General features: G+C 44.6%; 1 protein-coding gene and 1 pseudogene across 2 annotated transcripts; both read right to left on the bottom strand.

Annotated features, from left to right (window-relative positions):
* Positions 1-2581: 2581 nt before the first annotated feature.
* On the bottom strand, positions 2582-14218 carry LOC308321382 (trafficking protein particle complex subunit 4-like; annotated as a pseudogene). The gene is made up of 5 exons: positions 14039-14218; positions 12277-12451; positions 12076-12196; positions 11699-11845; positions 2582-2744 (listed from the first exon to the last, which is right to left on the bottom strand). The product of its transcript is annotated as a trafficking protein particle complex subunit 4-like (transcript).
* Positions 14219-15818: 1600 nt separating this feature from the next.
* On the bottom strand, positions 15819-17389 carry LOC308320804 (complement C1q and tumor necrosis factor-related protein 9B-like). Its single transcript, XM_080771481.1, has 3 exons — positions 17379-17389; positions 16614-16682; positions 15819-16263 (listed from the first exon to the last, which is right to left on the bottom strand). The coding sequence occupies exons 2-3, from the start codon at positions 16651-16653 to the stop codon at positions 15860-15862; spliced, it is 444 nt and encodes a 147-aa protein (XP_080627607.1). The 5' UTR covers positions 16654-16682; positions 17379-17389; the 3' UTR covers positions 15819-15859.
* Between the last annotated feature and the right edge of the window lie 4164 nt (positions 17390-21553).

Raw genomic sequence — 21553 nt, 5'->3', positions numbered from 1 at the left:
TCAAGAAGTCAGATGAGATGGATATAATATCAACATGGAATAATTATGTACTTTCTCACTAATTTTGTGGCAGACAGATTGGCATTACAGTATAAAGTCTGCTTTTACAGTCCATCGCTTAGTGTAAAGGGGAGTGTATCTTTGTAACCAAAGCCAATCTTAACACAACAAATCATTCACAAATACACTTCTGAATGTGTCTGTAATATGAACCCTGAAAAATAAGCTTTATGTCAGAATGTCCGTATGGAGAAAAAAAATTAAGTAATTTGAAACTTTACGTTTGAATGCATTTGTATGAACCCTGAAAAGAAACACTGTGATGACAGAAAAGTATTTATCTCTCCATCCGCCTGTTTGTCTAATGCTGTCACTATAGCCTAATTAGCCTACTTATTTATCTTTCGGTGTCATGCATTGTTGTGATGAAACAATACTAAAATTCTGTCTCATGCTATAATGAAACTTTATTTGGAAAAGAGATCTTATCTAAATTCATCGCAGCTTTGACTGTTGCTCAGTTGAGCAACAGTCAAAGCTGCGATGAATTTAGATAAGATCTCTGTGTGAGGCAAAAGTAAACTTGTGAACTTCTCATTAGGCTATGATCTTATCAAGATGTTCCTCTACGGGTTGCTCAGGGCTGAATGGGACTGAATTAGAGCAGCGCGTGCATTTGTCATATAGGTTATAAATATATGTGCATCATCTCTCTGCAAATATGTTTATTTACTACTTATTACTGTACTACATATTTTCATACAGATTTGCATTGGCTATACTTTTGCCAAGTTTGGCACACTCACAGAACAATATAATGTGCTCAAGAAAGACTACCGTACTTATAATGGCAGCATGTCCTACAATGGGCAATCTATGGCTTGGAGACATGAGTTATGGTTAATTTACATAACTCAAAGCTCTGTCCTAATCCCTTGTGAACATTATACAGCAAGGGGGGGGAGATGCAATGCAAATGAAAGACATACTGTGTATCCCTATTCCCTGACATAACTTTATAGCTAAACGGACAGAATTCTATTTTATTTGAATGATGAAACCCAGCTGCCATTAATAGTTGGAAATGGAAATGGAAATTGCGGAAATGGAAATTGCGGAAAATGCGGAAATGGAAATTGCGGAAATTGCAGAAATGGTAATTGCGGAAATTGCTCTTCACTTATAGCTATCTATTTTCAGGTAGATTGTTTTATTTTACTCAGTCAGCCATATCACTACTCATTTTTTTTCATGAAAAAGGTCATAGCTGGGTAATCTATTTTCAGGCAAATTGTGTTTATTGTATTTTATTTTACTCAGCCATAACAATTTATTTTCTGTTAACCAACTTGCTGGCTGGCAGGCAGGCAGACAGCTACTCATAGACAGGCAGACAGACAGACAGCTACTCATGGAGAATTGGACAGGCAGGCAGTCAGACAGCTACTCATAGACAGGCAGACAGACAGCTACTCATGGAGAATTGGACAGGCAGGCAGACAGCTACTCATGGACAATTGGACAGGCAGGAAGGCAGACAGCTACTCATAGACAGACAGACAGCTACTCATGGACAATTGGACAGGCAGGAAGGCAGACAGCTACTCATAGACAGACAGACAGCTACTCATAGACAATTGGGCAGGCAGACAGCTACTCATGGACAATTGGACAGGCAGGAAGGCAGACAGCTACTCATGGACAATTGGACAGGCAGGCAGGCAGACAGACAGCTACTCATAGACAGGCAGGCAGACAGCTACTCATAGACAGGCAGACAGTAAGACAGCTACTCATTGACAGACAGACAAATAACTACTCATGGACAGACAGACAGACAAGCAGGCAGGCAGGCAGGCAGGCAAAGAGCTACTCATGTTATGTTATTATAACAGCTACTCATGTTATGTGCAATAATTTGTGCAGTTATGGAAACAGCTCTTTGTGTTTATGCAAGAAAATGTAACACATTTATTTATTTACATATTGTGTGCATGCACATTGTACTTTGATACATTTTGCGAAAATAAAGCAATTGAAAGAGAGAAGTTATCAAGTATCATTAATGTCGTAATTTTATCTACTGGCCCCTGGCCCCTTGCCATTTTTGTAATGTGGCCCACAGGTAAATCTATTTGAGTATCCCTGCAGTAGGCTATGTGTATATGTTTTTTTCAATAATTTTCTAGGGGAAAAAGTACATAGAAATAAAACCGGAGAGAACATTTCCCATTGTAAGTCTCCAAGAAGTGCTGCATGTTTTTTCTTTACACTAACAGGAGCTTGACTGTAATGTGTTGAAATGTATTGTTAATTGAATAATGTGCAATATGTGTTGAAATGTTTTGACATTTGTTTACATTTCCTATTTGAATTAGTTTATATACTGTCATTTTATAAGAAACAACTGATTCAAGTGGGCAATCTATGGCTTGGAGACATGAGTTATGGTTAATTTACATAACTCAAAGCTCTGTCCTAATCCCTTGTGAACATTATACAGCAAGTCAAAGATCCCACATACAGTACAACATTTTAAATGATCGAACACTGTCAAAGTTATTGACATAGATGGATTTATTCTTAAATATGTACAAAAACATTAAATATTTACATTTGGGTGAAAATGACAGTTTGAGTTGTCTGTCTAGGAGGCTTTCCTGGTTCAAGAGCTGGGTCCAAAGTTGCCAGCTTTCTCTGCAATCTCCAGTGCACCCTTCAAGTTCTGATCAAATAGTTCACACCTGAAATCAGAAGACAAGACATGATCAGACAGTGATGTACACGGCATGTCATGTGTTACACAGTAAAATACACTTAGCTCCAATAAGCATTACTTCCACAATGTTTCAGGCAGCCCTTGGTAGGGGGCATTACAATGGTCTTTGAATGTCTTAATTATTTTAGGAGAAATACAACAAAGATGTTCCTCTATTCAGCAATGTTGCGTTCACACGAGGCATATGCAAATATCACCGCATATTTGTCGCTTTGTATATCTGTTGCTCACACGGTCATTGTCGTCATCAAGCGTCCGTCCGTAGTGATGTGTATCGGAGGCGCGAGGGACATTGACAAACAATCCAGCATGGAGTCTCAACTGCGAGCCCTTTTAGATAGATACTTTATTTGTCCTTTCGGAAATTTGTTTTGTGCACAGCAGTCATCAGGATATACATAAAACATGCAAACAAACAGATCACAGACAGTACATAGACAATAAAGAAACAGTGCCAACAGAAGGCCACCAGTCATAGTTCCAAGAGGCATCACCTCACACTCTATGCACGGAACTGAGATGGGGCCTGCTTGTTCATAAGTCCTATACTTATGGGAACAAACGATCTTGAGGCCCTAGCCTGCAGGGAAGGTACCATATACCGTCGCCCTGATGGTAAAAGATGGTATTGGCTGTGTAACGGGTGCGTGTTGTCCCTAGTAATGGCTTTCCCCTTCCTGAGTACCCGGGTCTCATACATTGAGGTCATACTCTCAAATCGTACCCCAGCTATTTTGCTGGACACGCTGATGATTTTATGGAGTTTGTTCTTATTAACCAATGATAATGAGCCATACCATGAAACAAAACAAAATCTTTGAATCTAGGTATTATTTATATGCATTGGAAACAACTAGGGGTTACGTATGTAACCAAAGTTATATAACAGCGAGCAAGGCTGCTCACTTATGGGAGTTTGCGCCCCCTAGCGTAAACACAGAAGCATTATATAAACTCACAGACAATTTTGGCTGGGACTTTGAGACGTGATGACGTTGAGAACCGCCCACCGGTGCGCTAGTATAAAGCGCGTCAACGTCCCTTAGTCTCCATTCGATAACAATTGTTCTCTTCTCAAGCAACAAGAAGGGAATCCTAGTGAGCAGCCTTGCTCGCTGTTATATAACTTTGGTTACATACGTAACCCCTAGTTATATTAATCAGCTTAGCAAGGCTGCTCACTTATGGGAGACTTTATTAACTCCCTTATTGTCATCGCGAAGTCTGGACCCTTAGGGCCCGTACCATCTGTGAGCAAGGACCACAGTACGTCCCCAAAAGGACTACTGCCCCTCCTTGGGAAAGCCAACCTGGCCCAGGTCTGTCATAAGCGCCTAAGAGGAGCCGACAGAACAACCAGCTCAGCACCCTGGAGAAGACCAATGTCCCCCCAGGGAGCCAAGTCACTCCACTAACTGGAGGCCACGCTCAGGACCGCATGCGCCATCGGCGCTGCCGTCACATCCAGCCTATAGAAGGTGGCAAAAGTGGAAGACGATGCCCAACTTGCAGCGGAACAAACATCCTGAACAGAGACCCCCCTACAGAGGGCCCAGGATGACGCCATACCCCTCGTGGAATGCGCCTTCAACCCTATGGGAGGCACCATATTCCTACCAGAGTAAGCCCGCTCTATAGCCTCCACGATCCACTGGGAAAGCCTAATCTTCGAGATAGGCAGTCCCACAGTCTTGGGATCCCAGGAGACAAACAGCTGTGTAGTCTTCCTTGTCGCCTTAGTTTTGTCCAATACAACCTCAATGCCCTCACCGGACAGAGGTTATGCCTCCTCTTCTCCTCCTCAGAGGCAAAGGGGGGCGGACAGAACGCCACCAGGTCCATCGGTACCGGGGTAGCCAGGCGGTTCTTAGGTAAAAACGCCGGATTGGTCTTCATGACCACCCTAGCATCCCCATTAAACCTCATGCATTCCGCACTTGTGGACAACGCATGGATATCACCGACCCTCTTAGCGGTCACCAAAGCTATTAACAACGCTGTCTTCAGCGACAATAGCTTCATACTCAACCCCTCCAAGGGCTCAAACGGTGGTCGGGACAGAGAGTCCAGAACCAAAGCAAGGTCCCATGAAGGGACCAGAGACTAAGGCCCAATCCCAATTCCTCCCTTCGTCCTGGCCCTTAGCCCTTGCCCTTGCTTATGCGCGTTCACGTGAGGGGGAAGTGTTATCTCAATTGTCTTTGGATGGAGGGGTAGGGCCAAGGGCGAGGGGTAGAATCCCCTTCGTTTGAAGGGATGTCTCGACGGGACTTAAAACGGAGCAACATCACTGAGGGCTGAAAGGCGGACGAGGTAAGAAGCCTTTTATGTCCTTTATTATGGAAAAATATTATAATAACCAATATTATTTGAATGTATTAACAATCTGCATCGCCAAAAATATCGCAATCTCTAGCAAAGGTTAACGTTACCTCACGTGAACTAACGATATGATACGGCGTTGCATTCATACAACGTTACCCATTCATTTGGCACCGCCGGTGCGCCGGTGATACAACTCGGATGCAAGCTAGCTTATTAGCAGGCATCAGTCCGACCCCCCAGACCACGATATGTCAACATTTGGAGCTCTTAAAAGCCGTGAAATAGCCTACTGTACCTACATAACGCTGACGCTGCATAACGTTGGCTACTCGCTGCAGTGATAGCTATGGTTTTATCATGACCAATGTTAAGCTAATCCCCACAAGTTGCAAAACTTACATAACTAATTAGCAATGCTTGTTGTTTTTTCCCCCAGGCAAACCAGCTATGGAAACAGATTGCAAGCTGCTGTGCAGACTGTACATTGGATGGAGATGAATCACGATGGCATTTTCATTGATAGAAAGTTACTCTGTTCTTAATGATATTAAAAACAATGACCAGTGACCACAGCCCCTTCTTTCTATACTGTAAATAGTTTTTCCTTTTTCTAACCCTATATCTGTACCCATGCTATACAAACTGTTAATACAATAATCAATGAATCAGGTACAACTGTTGAGCAGGTGTCAGAATGAGCTATATCTAGCTGAATTACATTCTGCATGGTGGGCTACCAACATGAGACAAAATTACAATATATTTATTTCATCATAACCTCAGCAATGTTATATTTACGTTCCATCTCTACAGCTTAAATCAAATGGAAAGCAGTTTCCAAAGTGGGTTATAGGCTAAATGATAGTTTGTACACTCAGAGTTAATTGACATTGATATTACAAATAAATTGGGGGTCCTAGAGACAGAAATGCCATCAAAGTTTGGGGACCACTGGTAGTGAACTTGCAGATCAGCTATATAACAGGTTGTATATCAATATCTACAAGGGAGTGAAGGGACCTTCAATATTTAGGGACGTTCCAATTCCTAGGGGGATGATTTATCTCCCTACCCCTTGACACTCATTATGTAGGGACAAGGGGAAGGGGCAAGGGCTGAGGGGTAGGGTTAAAAAACGAATTGGGATTGGGCCTTAGTCACCGGAAGGAGACGACTAGCTCCCTTCACGAACTGGCGTACCAGCGGGAGCTGGCCCACCGTCCTGTCCTCAAAACCGATGTGGCAGGCAGAGACAGCAGCCAGATACACCTTGACAGTACTAAAGGCTCTGCCTTTATCCAAGAGGTCCTGGAGGAACGACAGAACGACCCTCACTGGCGCTTGAAAAGGCACCACTTGAGCTGGTGAACACCAGTCCTCAAACAACCGCCACCTCAAATCATAGGCATCCCTGGTCGACTGCGTCCTCGCACACTGAATAGTGTTGATGACGCTCTGGGGAAGACCCTCCGCGCCAAGATTCAGCCTTTCACGGGCCAGGCCCAGAGGTCTAGATCTTCCGGCCGCGGGTGGAATATCTCGCCCCCCGCCTGAGTCAATAGGTCCCTGCGTACTGGAAGCTGCCAGGGCCGATCGTACAGGAGAGGGACAATGTCCGACCTCCCAGAGCCCCATCCTGGGGCCACTAAGATCACCGACAGGCACTGCGTCCTCACCCTCTCCAGTGTGGGAAGGATGAGAGACAGCGGGGGGAAAGCGTAAAGAAGGCCCCGGGGCCAACGGTGCGCCAAGGCATCCAAACCTAGCGGAACCGTCCCTGCTATGAAGAAGAACAGAGGACACTTGCTGTTCTCTTCCGACGCAAACAGATCCACTCGTGGCTCGCCGAACCTCCCCCACATCTGCCTGGCCACTGTCTTGTGCAGTGACCAAGCCGCGTAGAGGTATCGGCCCCTGGATAACGGATCCGCCCCCGTGTTCTGGAGTCCCGGAAAGTGGGAGGCTCTGACCGAAAGAAGGTGCTCGTCGCACCATAGCGTCAGCCTGTGTGCTAACGCATGCAGTTTGGTGGACCGTAGGACCCCTTGCTTGTTGATATAGCACATCGTCTGTGTACACTTCACAAAAGTCCTTGGACTTAGTGACAGTCCGAACGGAAGGACCAGATATTTGTATATCTGTCCCTTGAAGCCGAACCGCAGGAATTTTCCGTGTGGTGGGTAGATGGGAATGTGGAAATACGCGTCTCTGAGATCGAGAGTTGTATACCAGTCCCCTCGACGCATCATGAGCAGCAGAGCCTTGCTCGTGAGCATTTTGAAGCGAAACACTTTCAAATAGCCGTTCAGAGCACGTAGGTCTAGAATGGGCCGCATGCCCCCCCCTTTCTTCTTCACGAGAAAGTAGCGGGAGTAAACCCCGGCGTTGCTCTGTTCCATAGACACCACACGTATAGCCTTCTTCTCCAGCAGAGACGTTATCTCGTCCTGGAGAACCTCGGCTGACTGACCACTCGCTTGCGAAAACAGAACGCTCCCACAAGTGGGAGGTCTCCTGGCAAACTGTAGTTTGTTACCCTTCGAGGTGGTGTTCAACCCCCAAGGATGAACACCACAACGATTCCAGTCCTGTAGACACAGCGCCAGAGGGGTTGAAGCCAGCTCCGAACCTTTTCGTGGTAGAGCGGCGTCCCTTCCGGTCAGGCGCGTGGAAGCTGAGAGTAGGGCCATCTATAGCCATCATCACAGACCGTCACACAGCTCGGAAACCAAACTGTTTCCTGAGGTCGCCCATTTGTGGGGGACCGAGTTGGCATTGTCTAGGTGGAAGCCGGGGCAAAGCCGTCAGGCTGGGGGTAGCCACTTTTCCCTGTAGACCAGGAAACACGTGACTGGAACCGTAGACCAAGCTCGCCGGTGTCATAGGCATGTGGAAGCTGAGAATAGGGCCATCTATGGCCGTTATCACAGACCGTCACACAGCATGGAAACAGGCTGTTTCCTAAGGTCGCCCACTTGTGGGAAACCGAGGCGGCATTGTCTAAGTGGAAGCCAGGGCAAAGCCGTCAAGCCGGAGGTCGCCACTCATTCCTGTAGCCAGGAAACACGTGACGGAAGCCGTAGACAAGCACCCGCTGGTCCACAAAACCCCGGTTACGCTAGTAACCTCATGTCCTCGCAGGCCGTTTCACGAAGCTGCACGTAGCACGCCCGTGAAGAGCCGAGTTTGGCAGGTAGTCACGTTAGAGAGAGGTCTCGTCACAGGAGAACGTCACTCAGGTGGGACTTAAGCCGGGCTATTGCCAGCAACCTATCATCTTGCAAGGTCAAGAAAAGCGTGGACAAGCGAGCTGCAGGCAGGGCTTGCCGACTATAGAGCTCGGTTACGCACGTAACTTCCAACTCTAATAGCAATTTACCGGGCCAAGCGCCAACAATGGCAGCCGGCAGGCAGTCACGTTAGAGTGAGGGTCCGGGCAGGAAGTGGCATGCTGCTGCGAAACCGCCACCTCACCTTGTAAAGTCAAGAGAAGCGTGGGCAGACAGGTTGCAGGCAGGGCTCGCTGATTATGGAGCCCTAGTTACGTCAGTAACCTCCAATCCAATGGCCGCCCTTACAAGGCTAAGTGCCAACAATAGCCGAGTCGCAGGCCGCCACGTTAGAGTGAGGGTACGGGCAGAGCTAGTACGTGCCGCAGGAAGTGGCATGCCGCTGCGAGCAGCCGCCTCATCCTGTAAGGTCAAGAGAGGCGTGGGCGGACAGGTCGCAGGCAGGGCTCGCCGATTAAGGAGCCCCAGTTACGTCAGTAACCTCCGCTTCAATGGCCGCTCTTACAAGCTAAGTGCAGCGATAGCTGAGTCGCAGACCGCCACATCAGTGGGGTGCGAAGCAGCAGCCCGAGCCATCAGCCACATAGGCGGAGGCTCCGTGGGCGAACACGCTACCTGCATGGTTCGCTGATTCATGCAACCCGGGTTACTAACAGTACCCTCGAGTTTTATCAATCAGTTTCACAGGGCTGTAAGTTTCAGACCAACACGCTGCCGTGGGCTCGAAGGGCCGCGGGACGTCGTGTGTGGAAGCTGGGGAAAGAGCTATCACTAGCTGTTCACCCAGACCGTCAACACAGCGTGAGAGCTAAACAGGCATATCACTATATGCTGTTTGAATCATCGGGGCGTCGGAGAGCGGCGCCTCCATGTCAGGGGACCAGTGCCTGGCTCCTTGTTTCAGAGCGGCAGTGTAGGCCTTCCGTGCAATAGAGGTTGCCATAGCCCAGGCAGTAGAGACACTCGTCATGCAAGTCGTCATGGGCGAGCAGGCCCTTGCAGGTCTTGCACGCCCCTTGTATGCACTGGCTGTGAGCGTCCGCCCGGGCGCGGCGGCGTTGGCGACGGGTTGTGGTCGGGGACTCTGCCATCACACGAGGCTTAGAAGCACGTGGAAACGAAGAGCAGAGTTACAAGCAGCCACGTAGGTGGAGGCTTCGTGGGCGAACATGTTACAGGCAAGGCTCGCTGGTTCATATAACCCTGGTTACAACAGTAACTGCGAGTTTAATCAATCAGTTTCACAAGGCTGCGCGTTTCAGATCACCACGCTGCCGCGGGCTCGAAAGGCCGCGGGACGTTGTATGTGGAGGCCGAGAAAAGAGCTATTACTAGCTGTTAACGCAGGCCGTCAACACAAACGTGAGAGCTAAACAGAAATATTACTATATGCTGTTTAGAATACACGGCGCCACGGGCTAGAAGGCCGCGGGGCGTTGTATGTGGAGGCCGAGAAAAGAGCTATTATTAGCTGTTAATGCAGGCCGTCAACACAAACGTGAGAGCTAAACAGAAATATTACTATATGCTGTTCAGAATACCACGGCGCCACGGGCTAGAAAGGCCGCGGGGCGTTGTATGTGGAGGCCGAGAAAAGAGCTATTATTAGCTGTCAATGCAGGCCGTCAACACAAACGTGAGAGCTAAACAGAAATATTACTATATGCTGTTCAGAATACCACGCCGCCACGGGCTTGAAGGGCCGTGGGGCGTTGCGTGTGGAGGCAGAGAAAAGAGCCATTACTAGCTGTTAACGCAGGCCGTCAACACAGACGTGAGAGCTAAGCAGAAATATCACTATATTTTGTGCAGCTCACCACGCCGTCACGGGCTTCGGGGCCGCGGGACGTGCGTGTGCTGTGTCGGCTACACTAGCTGTTAACGCAGGCCGTCAACACAGACGTGAGAGCTAAGCAAAAATATTACTATATTTTGTGCAGCTCACCACGCCGTCACAGGCTTCGGGGCCGCGGGACGTGCGTGTGCTGTGTCGGCTACACTAGCTGTTAACGCAGGCCGTCAACACAGACGTGAGAGCTAAGCAAAAATATTACTATATTTTGTGCAGCTCACCACGCCGTCACGGGCTTCGGGGCCGCGGGACGTGCGTGTGCTGTGTCGGCTACACTAGCTGTTAACGCAGGCCGTCAACACAGACGTGAGAGCTAAGCAAAAATATTACTATATTTTGTGCAGCTCACCACGCCGTCACGGGCTTCGGGGCCGCGGGACGTGCGTGTGCTGTGTCGGCTACACTAGCTGTTAACGCAGGCCGTCAACACAGACGTGAGAGCTAAGCAGAAATATTACTATATTTTGTGCAGCTCACCACGCCGTCACGGGCTTCGGGGCCGCGGGACGTGCGTGTGCTGTGTCGGCTATAGCAGGCTAATGGTAGCAGCCACCGATGCCGGCACACGTGTGGAAACTAGCAAAGGGTCGAGACCGTTTCTAGCCCGTCACACGTTCGGGACCTTAAGTCACCGAAGTTTGTGTGGAAGCAAAAACACGCTATTGCTAGCCGTGTCAAAGACCGTCACACGGGTAAAGAAACTTAGCAGGGCCGAGCCACCACACAAGTTACATTACCCACCAAGTTATTATTAACCTTGGTTAAGGGAAAAACGGACTTACCGTTTTTCTTTACTTCTCGAAGCCTCTAGGAAAGCAGTTTCCGCGGTACCGAGAAGTTTCTCGTCCTTATGGAAATAACTCAGATGCTAAACCTTAGGGAGACTTCGCTTGCGCTGTGTTACACACATGAGAAGAAACAAATGAATGGAGACTAAGGGACGTTGACGCGCTTTATACTAGCGCACCGGTGGGCGGTTCTCAACGTCATCACGTCTCAAAGTCCCAGCCAAAATTGTCTGTGAGTTTATATAATGCTACTGTGTTTACGCTAGGGGGCGCAAACTCCCATAAGTGAGCAGCCTTGCTAAGCTGATTAATATAACTGAAACGGACTAGAAGAAGATGCAGCGATTTTTTTGTGATTTTGTCATCCAGAACATGGTGAGAAAAAGCAAAAAAATGCAGCTATAGTTATAGCTTTCAAGCTTTGTAGCCTTGGATCTGGAAGTTGAATCCAGCTCGGCTTCAATTTGTAGCATTGCATCTTTTGCAGCAGCTACAAACATTGGATTTGCTTCGTAGCTTCACGACGCTGGCTTCCATTGGCGATGAATGGTAGACTGTCTTTGCATCTGCCCGTGTGTGAACGTACCATTAAGCTTTACCCTGGCCATGACATGTCTATGCATATGCACTTCTATGCTCTATACCTTCCTCTTGTATCAGTTACCTGATAGGCATCTCCAGAGAGTAGAAGGGGTTCTTGAGAGCAAAGTCAGAATAGATAGAGATAGAATAGATAGAAAGACATAAATCTTCCTCAGCAGTGCATCAATGCCAGATTGACGGGGGTCTGCCAGCACTATGAACTTAATCCCTGCAAGAAAATAGGGATTTATGAATACAGCAAAAACTGTGCTGATAATCCTATAAATATGGCAAGTGAAAAGTGATGATTCTACGAATGTATTGAATACTTTGTTGTTATTTCTCTATCACATCATATCTCCTCGCATCACATATGTATTCTTTTTCAGTAAATTGCCCTACAGTAGTCAATCAAATTGTGGCCCATGGAACACACACACACTTATTTACACCACTGACCTGTGAGAGTCTGGAAGCAGTGTAGTTTGAATACATCCGTCTCCAGCATCTCAATCCCTGAGCTGCCAACTTCAGGGGACAACTGTGAACCGATGGCAAACAACCCGAGGGAAGAAACAAACTCAGTTTAAACATCCTTCTCTATCCATTTTGAAACAAGAGACGTTTAACTTAATAGTACAAATACGAGTGGAGCCTTACGAGTGGAACATCGAGGCCAGCATCAGCTTTTCGTTGGAACTCAGGCGAGACCGTCCAAATCGAATGGACACTGGGTAGTTTGAAGGGTCTTTCAAATACTCTATGATGTCCTTGCCATCAGCCGTGTTCCTTCCAGCTACGTCCGCCCCGTTGATGGATAGCAATGCGTGGCCCACTATACAAACACCATGACAGCAAGAGAAGTCCTTTGTAAAACAATATAACATTTTAATCTATGCCACCGTTTCTCAACGTCTGGTCATGGCATGGGCTAAATGGACCCTTGTAACTCAGAGTGTACAAATAGACATATATGTTTTGTAATCTCTGGTACTCTCCAATCTATCCTGTACAATCCTCAGTGTTAATGTAGCCTTATACAACAATGACTGATGACGATCTTGATCCAAGCTGTTATAGTGTTAAATGATATTACTAAAACAAAATGTACAAATGGGGCCAAATGTTTACACATCAGTTCAGTAAGTTGCAGACATGTGGACCTTAGAGAAACAGTGATCTATATGGCATTATTATTATATTAATGTGTAGTTCGACGATGGTGAGCTTGGAATAAACCAGTGGTCCGGGAACCACCAGCTAAATGGAGAGTTGGTAACCAAATGGACCTTTACAGATCTTTCATTCTTGAGTGTAAAATTTTACCAAATGGTTTCATTTTAATGAATGAATGAATGAATGAATGAATGAATGAATTAGCCTTGTAAGAGAATGTAGAATAATTATTTTGATCAACGTTTGCCTGTTATCTATCTCTCTCTCCTATGGTACAGCATAGCCCCTCTCGGAACCCTACATAAAGCTTTTATGAAATTTGATTTTCGCTTTAGGTAGGGTCCCTGGTCATGCTAAGATTTTCCAATGCGATTGTTGGAACGCGGATATACACAAAATCAACCTTTCTTCGATCGGCGCGCTATTACCGCGCTTTTTATTGTGTTTGTTTACGGATGTGCGAACTATAAGTACCTTACATACCTCTGATAAAATCTCCTGTGTCGCGGAAGCCGTTAAGTATTTTTAATCCATGTTTGATTAAAAATGTCGCTTTGATTTCTTCTTGTTTATTTACCGTTTATTGTACCGCCTCCCGATGTGCGGTTGGCTTTGCGGGCTACGTCCCTGCCTCTGATCTGCTCCGTCATAGCTGTAGCACCACTAGCTAGCCAGATAGGCGGTACAATGAGGTGTCAATAAACAAGGTAGGAAGAAGCGACATTTTTAATCAATCATGGATTAAAAATACTTAACGGCTTCCGCGACACAGGAGATGTGTCGGTATGGTATGTAAGGTACTTATAGTTTGCACATTCGTAAGTCAATACATGAATAAACATGGTAAAAGCGCGCAGAAGTCCGTCTCATGGCGTGTTTACATTGTATTTGTGTGTGCGTAACTGGCGGCAGCCCAGCGTGAAACAGGACCCAATGGGTAAAGTCATAAAAGTGTCAGAAACTTTACTACATTCGGGTTCTGCTTGCGGGGCTAGGTACAGCATGGAATTGTGAAAATCTTATCCAACGACAACACAGTATAGTTGGGTCCGGTCTGAGAAGCTAATCAAATGGTGATCCGTGGCTCAAATCAAATGCAGAATCATGAACCTTGATATGAAAAGTGTTGGAAACCCATGGAATAAACCATTAGATTCTGTATGCTGCTTGCAGAACCTGTGTCGTTTATGACTACTGTCTGGACTCCGGAGGAAGGGGAGTGACAATAACAGCAGCTATAGTTTACCTCGGATTCCATCACGCTGTCCATACGAAACGACCACCTTTTCGTCGTGGATCTTGAGCACCAGATCTAAAGGGTAGCTGAAGGTTTTCTCTGCCTCTGCTCTGGGCACATAGTTGTCAAACTGATAGATCAATCCACCGGCCTTATTCACAACATACACACTGAAGATCGCCATCTTTACAGCAGTAGTGCATGGACTTCCTCCTCCCAGTCAGCTGACACACACAGGTGTCATGTGACCATAAATATTTCAGACAGATAAATACATAATAGTGTAGAGGGTTGGAAATAGATTAACGAAAAACAGGTACCCCTATTTCTTTAAGTTTCATTGAGTTTAGTCATTCCTTTAATTTCACAGAAGGTAACAGATATTTACATTGCCTTTGCATTGGTGATATAGTTTCAGTGTGGTTGCTGTTTCACACCCAGGCCGCTAGAGGGCGCCTGCGGTTTTGGGATCATTATAATTATGCTACGTGCCTGCGGATATTTCTCAGAATAAATCCAGCAGTGAAAAGAGCGACATATAAACAGAGGGCTCCGTTTATGAGCTAATTTAGAACTTCCTGTCTGAGAGCTAGCTAATTTAAGACATCCGGTTGCCTTCAGAATAAGATAAGGTTATTTAATTCGTTAATTAAATAATTATTACATTACATTATTAGTATTATTATTACATTACAGTTATTGTAAAGACACACATTATGTTTATCCATTTAGATAACTTTATTATTATTATTAATATTATTTAATTACTTGTTTTTACACAGAAAAATAATGTGTGTCTTATAGCATCAGTTAAATGCTTAATTTGTAGTTTTAATGTGCAAATTAAACTTTTTTTCAATACTCTAGAGGGTGTAAATGACCCAAGTGTGTCATACTTTTATTTTGAAAGGGTTTTTTGGTTTGAGTTCAGTGTGTGGCCTAGAGCCTGGTAATTTTCCACTGCATTGCATTGATTAGGTATTGCACTCAGCTGGCTGCTCAGGTTCAGATCAAGAAAATGTTTGAGGAAGCAGCAGCAACAGTTTCACATGATCTTAGCACCCAGCTAGAACGGGAACAAGGTATTTTGTGTTTTATTTTCTGTGCAATTACTTTGGAGATGTTTATATTAAGAGATAAGGTGTCATGTAAACATTGTGATTATTTATAATGTATGTTTGTATGTTGTAAGAGCTAATTTTTTCTTGTTTATTTTTCTATAGTTCTTACGGTGTCTGTCCAAAATGGGTGTTTCAGCAATGAAAAATAAAACCTATTGGAAACATCAGTACACTTCACCATTCTCTGGCTTGGGTCAGCTACAGAGGGTACTCTTATTTTGAAGAGATCGTCCACTGGAAGTCTTAAATTAGCTCACTAGATTAGCTCACTAGACAGTGCCGCAGCCCTTAGACTCTAAGGGCTCTAAGTGGACGTGTCTGCACCTTAGAATACTCTAAGGCTTAGAGTATTCTAAGGTGCAGACACGTCCACCCCCCCCCCCCCAGCGTGGAAAAAAACCGAGTTTTGTTTTTTCGGTTGGTAGTTTGCTAATGAACCCCGTAGGCCTACCCCTAAAGGTATGTGACTACGTGCATGACAACATGACCACTGGGGAAGGGAAATTTCAGTGGACAGTGGGTGCATATTGATATTGGCTTATTATTTTGCCACGGAGTTGACGTCACTGCTTTCCACAGTTCACACATAGCAATACATTTCAGTTAAAAAGTAAAACAAATTTGAATACTTAAATTCGATTCAGCTTTATTATTAATATAGACTTAGACTAAGGACTGCATAGACAGGGACACCACAGGCATGATGAGATCACCCCAAATAAAACCCAACAAAGACAGAGTCGTTGTCTTTTGATGCAAAGATGTCATGTCGATCAGGCCCCCATACATTAACCCAGACCTCATCTCCCTGGGAGAGCCGCACCACACTACTGATGCTGGCCACTTGGCTGCATTTCACCGGAAGACTGGTGTCATAGATCGAGACGACGACCTCGCCATTCTTGTAGATGCTGCACTGAGCCCTCCCGTACACGGACACGTGCACGGCAAAGTGGTAGAACCCTTCACGGGGGCAGGTGAAGATGCCCGTGCCGGGACTGTAGCCGGCTCCTTCGTTGACGAGCACATTGAGGAATTTAAGCACGCCAGTGTCTGGATAGCTGTCTGAGATGTTCAGCTTGGCTGTGAACGCGACGACAACTCTGCCTGCAGCTGTGGAAGGAAAAACAAGAGATCATTAGGCCTACGTGAAAAAGGATAGATTCATATATTATTGTAATAATATATTAATATTATCATATTCATTCAGCATTCAACATTACTGTTGAAGTGTTTTTTTTAATAGAGGCAAGAGTTAGAGTGAGAGAAGATCTTTTGGCTAGCCTAAAGATGGGAATAAAATAAAAGTCTTACTCTTAATATACATATTTACATACTAAATGTTTGAGTTTATAATAAAGCATTATATGACATTCCAGAAGTAAGAAATCTATTTAACTATTGGTTAAAGATCAACAATACATGGGCCTATAGTTATTACTAATATTTATTTATCTATTTACCAGGTGTCACATCAGTTGTATCTCCACGACAAGAATCCATTGTTGTGATGTCTGATGAACGATACACAACTAAGGGTGGAAATATACATGTCAAGCTTTCAGTGAATAGTTTCAGTAATTCGGCCAGAAGTGGCCTACAGTAGTCTGAAACGTAGAGACGCAACATGGGCTTCCAGATGACCACGTGGTGCCACCATGCGACATACACCCAGGTCTGATCAACCTGTGGTGGGCCAACCTCGGCAGAGGGTGTCTTGTGATAAGAGGCCGAAACACCCAATGAGGTCGGGGCACACAACTGAAGATGTGTCGTACTGGTGGCACCACGCGATCATTGACAATTACACCCCACCCAAGAAGTCATCTCCAATCCAGTCAATTGTTGTGCTGAATATTTAGGGATATCTAACATCTAGTCCTATTAAGAATCCTACATCTTTTGTATAACATAAACATTAATCCAAATCTGTCAAGTGTTTTAGTAATCACATTATTATCAGAATAGTATTTGCATGCTTCGAAACTAATGCAATGTGGTCTTCTTCAAATGCAAACATACAATGCAACGATACCATAGGCCTATATCTATCACCAGCTGAATTTTCCTGATTGAGCAGACGCCTCCCTTTGGTGTAAAACACTAGCATTTATTTTATTTTAGTATTGTACACATAGACTAATTACAATGACTCCTAATGATATATAACTATAATTGAATGCTTACATGATTCTATTTAACAGCCTATCGGTTACAGAGGTCCTTACCGGTTGCAGCCTTGCAGAAGAGTGAATTTTCAGCCTTGTTTTACCTCTTTATATACACACAGGTAGGGAGTGGACACTGGACACACACAATGCATGAGTAGTTCATGAGTAATCTGGTTTGTTGCATAACCTCAATTATGAAACTTCAGACAAGATTCAGCAAGTCACTGAAAACATGACAAGGATGTAAGTTTTGTGAGAAAGACCAAATAGTTGGGTTTCTGTTCATCTTTCTAAATTATTATGGGGCCAAAGCAAATCTATTAAGAAGCTCTGCTGTGCTGGTGACAAGTTAGTAAAACGATTCATATTTTTTCTGACGGTATAGCAACACAAAACAAATGGTTACATTCAAGAATGACATTCTTGAGAATGGTCTCAAGAACCCAACAAGGAATGTCCAAACGTTTCAGTGATGCATAACTGAATGTACAGAATCGGCGTTGGCCGAAAATCTGGTGATTGGTGAAACTATCAAACTTGTGAAGCAGCATTCTGATCTGTCATTATTCAGATTCCCTCAGTCCCTCAGTTCCCTGAGCTACTGCTGTTATATGGTTATTTATATGTGTGTGTGTGTGTGTCAGATTAACATTCAAGAAGTCAGATGAGATGGATATAATATCAACATGGAATAATATGTACTTTCTCACTAATTTTGTGGCAGACAGATTGGCATTACAGTATAAAGTCTGCTTTTACAGTCCATCGCTTACTGTAAAGGGGAGTGTATCTTTGTAACCAAAGCCAATCTTAACACAACAAATCATTCACAAATACACTTCTGAATGTGTCTGTAATATGAACCCTGAAAAATAAGCTTTATGTCAGAATGTCCGTATGGAGAAAAAAAATTAAGTAATTTGAAACTTTACGTTTGAATGCATTTGTATGAACCCTGAAAAGAAACACTGTGATGACAGAAAAGTATTTATCTCTCCATCCGCCTGTTTGTCTAATGCTGTCACTATAGCCTAATTAGCCTACTTATTTATCTTTCGGTGTCATGCATTGTTGTGATGAAACAATACTAAAATTCTGTCTCATGCTATAATGAAACTTTATTTGGAAAAGAGATCTTATCTAAATTCATCGCAGCTTTGACTGTTGCTCAGTTGAGCAACAGTCAAAGCTGCGATGAATTTAGATAAGATCTCTGTGTGAGGCAAAAGTAAACTTGTGAACTTCTCATTAGGCTATGATCTTATCAAGATGTTCCTCTACGGGTTGCTCAGGGCTGAATGGGACTGAATTAGAGCAGCGCGTGCATTTGTCATATAGGTTATAAATATATGTGCATCATCTCTCTGCAAATATGTTTATTTACTACTTATTACCAGAGTTGGGGTCCGTTACTCATAAAAGTAAGGCACTACATATTACATATTACTTTTGAAAAAAGTAATGCCTTACATTACTTTATTACTCCCTGGAGAAAGTAACTAGTTACATTACTCGTTACATTACTTTTGCGTTACTCCATAAAATCGCCTGAGATGCATTGTCAAATAATTTGCACTGAACTGCCACACAACAATATAATATTTAGTTTGGGGTCTGTGAGGCCAAATCTCATCAAATGGTGGTCCATGGCTAAAATGCAGAATACATACTGGACCTTGATATGAAAATGGTTGAAAACCACTGTACCACGTGGTTCTAGGCAAATATTAATTTAACTTTCCCAACAATATATATTCAAATAAAATAATGAGACTGAGATAAATCAGTAGACTATAATTATGTTCACAGTGCTTTAGGATCCCTTTCTTTATGATGTGGAGTCCCCTGCTCCATTGCTCATTAAATGTAGTTTTTCATTTCGGCATATTTGGTTTATTTATCTCTACATTAACTAACTAGTGATTGTGAGAGCACACGTTCTACAACAAACAAACCGACCCTCCCATTGGCAGTGTTGCCAGGTTTTAGAAGAGAAACAAGCAGCCATGTCTATGAAAACAGCCCAAAAGAAGCCTGACTGGGCTATCATAAAACAAGCCCAAAGTCGCTTGTAATAAGCGGACATGGCAACACCCCAACGCCTGCTCTGTCTCTGTGACAGTGGGGAGACTGGGAGCTTTCTGTGCAGCGGAAAAGTGCTACGGAGATTTTAATACAGAGACGACTTAAATGACAGTTATGACACAAGCACTGTAGGCTATATCACAAAAAAACGGACAATGATGTGTCCGGCCAGAGGTTGAGTTAGGAGGAGGAAAGGTGGGTCTAAAACCGGACGTCTGGCCACCCTACGAGTCCACGACAGTAACGAAAAATGCTGTGCTGCTGATGATCTGACACCGGTTTGACATGTTCTAGTCCGTACTGCGTACTGCGTTGCCAGCGCACCATTAGTGTTCATGTTCAACTCATCTCCGTTGTGTGCATTATTCTCTAAAGCAACACTGCTGAAAGCAGCCACATGATGCAAGTAGCGAGTAACGGCAGCGCTAAAGCGACCAGTAACTGTAGTGTGATTATCAATTTTGGAGGAGTAGTGTCGTTATATTACTCGCTACCGACCAAAGTAGTGTCGTTACAGTAACGATATTTTCCGTTACTCGTTACACCCAACTCTGCTTATTACTGTACTACATATTTTCATACAGATTTGCATTGGCTATACTTTTGCCAAGTTTGGCACACTCACAGAACAATATAATGTGCTCAAGAAAGACTACCGTACTTATAATGGCAGCATGTCCTACAATGGGCAATCTATGGCTTGGAGACATGAGTTATGGTTAATTTACATAACTCAAAGCTCTGTCCTAATCCCTTGTGAACATTATACAGCAAGGGGGGGAGATGCAATGCAAATGAAAGACATACTGTGTATCCCTATTCCCTGACATAACTTTATAGCTAAACGGACAGAATTCTATTTTATTTGAATGATGAAACCCAGCTGCCATTAATAGTTGGAAATGGAAATGGAAATTGCAGAAAATGCGGAAATGGAAATTGCGGAAATTGCAGAAATGGTAATTGCGGAAATGGAAATTGCGGAAATGGTAATTGCGGAAATTGCTCTTCACTTATAGCCAGTGGCGGAAACTCCGTGGGTTCAGAGGCGCGATTGAACCCCCTGGCATTTTGGCAAAGGCGCGACTGAACCCACTGCATTTTGGCAAAATATATCTATATGCACTGCAGTAAATTATGCACCCACTGACTGTCCACTGAAATCTCCCCTCCCCAGTGGTCATGTTGTCATGCACGTAGTCACACATACCTTTACGAGGGGTTACAAGATAGGTGTTGGGCCGCCGCGCATGCCGCATTCAAATGCTAATAAGGTGGCTTTTGTTCGAAAAAACAAAACTCGTTTTTTTTCCACCACTGGGGGGGGGGGGGGGTGGCTGCTTGAACCCCCTGCCGTTATAAGAACTTTCCGCCTCTGCTTATAGCTATCTATTTTCAGGTAGATTGTTTTATTTTACTCAGTCAGCCATATCACTACTCATTTTTTTTCATGAAAAAGGTCATAGCTGGGTAATCTATTTTCAGGCAAATTGTGTTTATTGTATTTTATTTTACTCAGCCATAACAATTTATTTTCTGTTAACCAACTTGCTGGCTGGCAGGCAGGCAGACAGCTACTCATAGACAGGCAGACAGACAGACAGCTACTCATGGAGAATTGGACAGGCAGGCAGTCAGACAGCAACTCATAGACAGGCAGACAGACAGCTACTCATGGAGAATTGGACAGGCAGGCAGACAGCTACTCATGGACAATTGGACAGGCAGGAAGGCAGACAGCTACTCATAGACAGACAGACAGCTACTCATGGACAATTGGACAGGCAGGAAGGCAGACAGCTACTCATAGACAGACAGACAGCTACTCATAGACAATTGGGCAGGCAGACAGCTACTCATAGACAGACAGACAGCTACTCATGGACAATTGGACAGGCAGGAAGGCAGACAGCTACTCATGGACAATTGGACAGGCAGGCAGGTAGACACAGCTACTCATAGACAGGCAGGCAGACAGCTACTCATAGACAGGCAGACAGTAAGACAGCTACTCATTGACAGACAGACAAATAACTACTCATGGACAGACAGACAGACAAGCAGGCAGGCAGGCAGGCAGGCAGGCAAAGAGCTACTCATGTTATGTTATTATAACAGCTACTCATGTTATGTGCAATAATTTGTGC

This window comes from Protomyctophum bolini (genome assembly GCF_963924005.1).
Source record: "Protomyctophum bolini genome assembly, chromosome: 9".
Classification (NCBI taxonomy): Eukaryota; Metazoa; Chordata; class Actinopteri; order Myctophiformes; family Myctophidae; genus Protomyctophum; species Protomyctophum bolini.
This window is presented reverse-complemented; position numbering and strand designations above follow the sequence as displayed.

Bases quoted from the DNA above. Each gene is read 5' to 3' on its own strand.
- LOC308320804 (XM_080771481.1), bottom strand. From the start codon at position 16,653: ATGGATTCTTGTCGTGGAGATACAACTGATGTGACACCTG. The intron at 16,264-16,613 runs GTAAATAGATAA...TTCCTTCCACAG, and splicing joins TACAACTGATGTGACACCTG to CTGCAGGCAGAGTTGTCGTC.